The following is a 2,027-nucleotide window of genomic DNA, read 5'->3' as shown; positions in this document are numbered from 1 at the left end:
ATATCTAGCTTTTTATTGATTTGTTTGGTTTTATTGAGATTCATATTTGCTAAACGGCTGTTTGTTTTCTAAAATATCCTTTTTGTTAGAGATATTCGGTTATTTTATATTCTATTCAAATCGTTTAATTTGATTTAAAAAAATGTACCAAATCGATTTTAAAATAATGAGTAATGTCATCTTTTATTTTCTTTTGGTTGAAATTGATTTTATACATCGGAACCGAAATTTACACTCTAAAGATGGATTTTGTTATTTATAAGAAAAAAGCCCTCGCATGACTAAAGGCTAATAACAATAAAATGACCCGTAACTTGAAAATATATATTAATCTCTTTATAAAAATAAAACTAAAGGTAGTATACACCAATAATTCATTCAGTAGACATTTTGTTTCAATGATGACGTCAGAGACCTTTCCCAATATATACTTATATAGTAGTGGCAAGCTGCTTTTTTAAATCTTTATATTACATATTTCCTGTGATATGTTAATGTGAATAATGTCTAAAGTGAGTTTGGTCAGTACATCAACTTGTGACGAAGGTCGGATAATCTATTTCGTTCATCGGGATTCTTTGTGTATACTTTGCCTTGCCCTTTATATATATATATATACACACACACACATACATATATGATAATTTATTTTAAAGACGAGATGTTTGGTGATCGAAACAGATAACATATTTATTACCGAGCATAACGACACGAAAACACACGATCACTTAAACTCCAAACGGAAGCAGAACACGGCCATTCTAAGGTTTTCGGTGTAATTCACAGCCATTCTTGGTAAGCAACTCCGGTCGGCTTAAGCCACGAACCTCCCTGAATCAGCTTCGCCACCGTGAATTGCTCGGCCTCTTTCGGGTCCTTTATCACCCTATAACCTTTCCAATTCACTCTCTTGCTCGTGTCGGACCCTGGACCCGTATTCGCGTACTCCCCGTAATATAACGTCGACAAGGCGAAATCGCCGTCCCATGGGAACCAACCGGATGGATCGATGTGATCTTCGATGTAAGATTGCATGAAAACAGTTCTTGAATACATCTTCCATGGCCGTCCGAGGTAGGTTTTGAAGGTGCCCTTGACCGGAGCAAGATCCGAACTTGGTGTAACTTTACAGTTTTGGATCGAGGTTCCCGTGTTTTGATTCGGGTCTTCCCGTCCTTGAGCCGTCAGCATGTTTTTCTGACCTTTGTCTGGTTTTCTTGCCACGATGTCGCAGTTCTGGAAGACAACTGCTGCGTTTCCGAAGATGAAATCGACAGTTCCAGTGATGTAGGAGTCACGGTAGAATTGTCGGAGGGTGTGGGTGTAGAGTGTGTCTTGGTATGCGTCGATGCGGCATCGGTTAATGACGGCTTGGTCAGCCGAGACACGGAGCGCTACAGCCTGGTGCTTTTGCGGTCCGGCCGTGTTCTGGAACCATATGTCTTGTGCCATGAACCCATCTCCATTAGCCGCTGCGTTTGGTTTAAAAAAAAGCGTTGTCAGTGTTTTTTTTTTTTACTTTCTTTTTACTTTGATTGTCAACTTTTTCAACTTGATTGAGATTTAGTGGAATCTGAGTATGGTTGTCAACTTTTACATTTCAACGTATGATTTGTTGAATGTTTGACATGTAAGATATATAGCCTATAAACACAGTGTTTTGATATTTATAATATAACGTTATTCATAATAATAATATATAATAATTTGAGAGAAAGAAGAAAAAGTATCTTACCAAGTGTGGCGGATCTGAAGGTCGTGGATCCATCGACGACGTTCAAACTTCCAGTGATGATGGTTGCGTCTTGCCCCTCTCCAACGATCATTAAGTTCTTCTTGTTCTTCGCTATATCCACATTTTCCTTGTAAACCCCTTTTTTCACAAATATCACATACCTCTTTTGGCTATTTGCCGGAGCCGCAGCCACGGCCTCGTTCACCGTCTTGTACTTTCCGCTCCCGTCCGTGGCCACCACCACGTCCGCATTCGCCTGTACCTTCACGGGCTCGGATTCTAGAAGCTTCCT

General features: G+C 39.6%; 1 protein-coding gene across 1 annotated transcript in view; it reads right to left on the bottom strand.

Annotated features, from left to right (window-relative positions):
* Positions 1-630: 630 nt before the first annotated feature.
* The window catches only part of LOC104823521 (pectinesterase/pectinesterase inhibitor 18), a 2,669-nt gene continuing 1,272 nt past the window's right edge, over positions 631-2,027 (bottom strand). The window contains exons 2-3 of the mRNA XM_010555124.2: positions 1,736-2,027; positions 631-1,472 (exon numbers count right to left, since the gene is read on the bottom strand). The exon at positions 1,736-2,027 is cut by the window's right edge and continues 7 nt beyond it. Coding sequence (XP_010553426.1) covers positions 781-1,472; positions 1,736-2,027 — 984 coding nt within the window. The 3' untranslated portion in view covers positions 631-780. The remainder of the gene's footprint in view (positions 1,473-1,735) is intronic.

The sequence above is a fragment of the Tarenaya hassleriana genome, unplaced genomic scaffold, assembly GCF_000463585.1.
Source record: "Tarenaya hassleriana unplaced genomic scaffold, ASM46358v1 Cleome4, whole genome shotgun sequence".
Lineage (NCBI taxonomy): Eukaryota > Viridiplantae > Streptophyta > Magnoliopsida > Brassicales > Cleomaceae > Tarenaya > Tarenaya hassleriana.
Note: the sequence above shows the minus strand (reverse complement) of the source record. Positions and strands in the feature narration are given on the sequence as shown.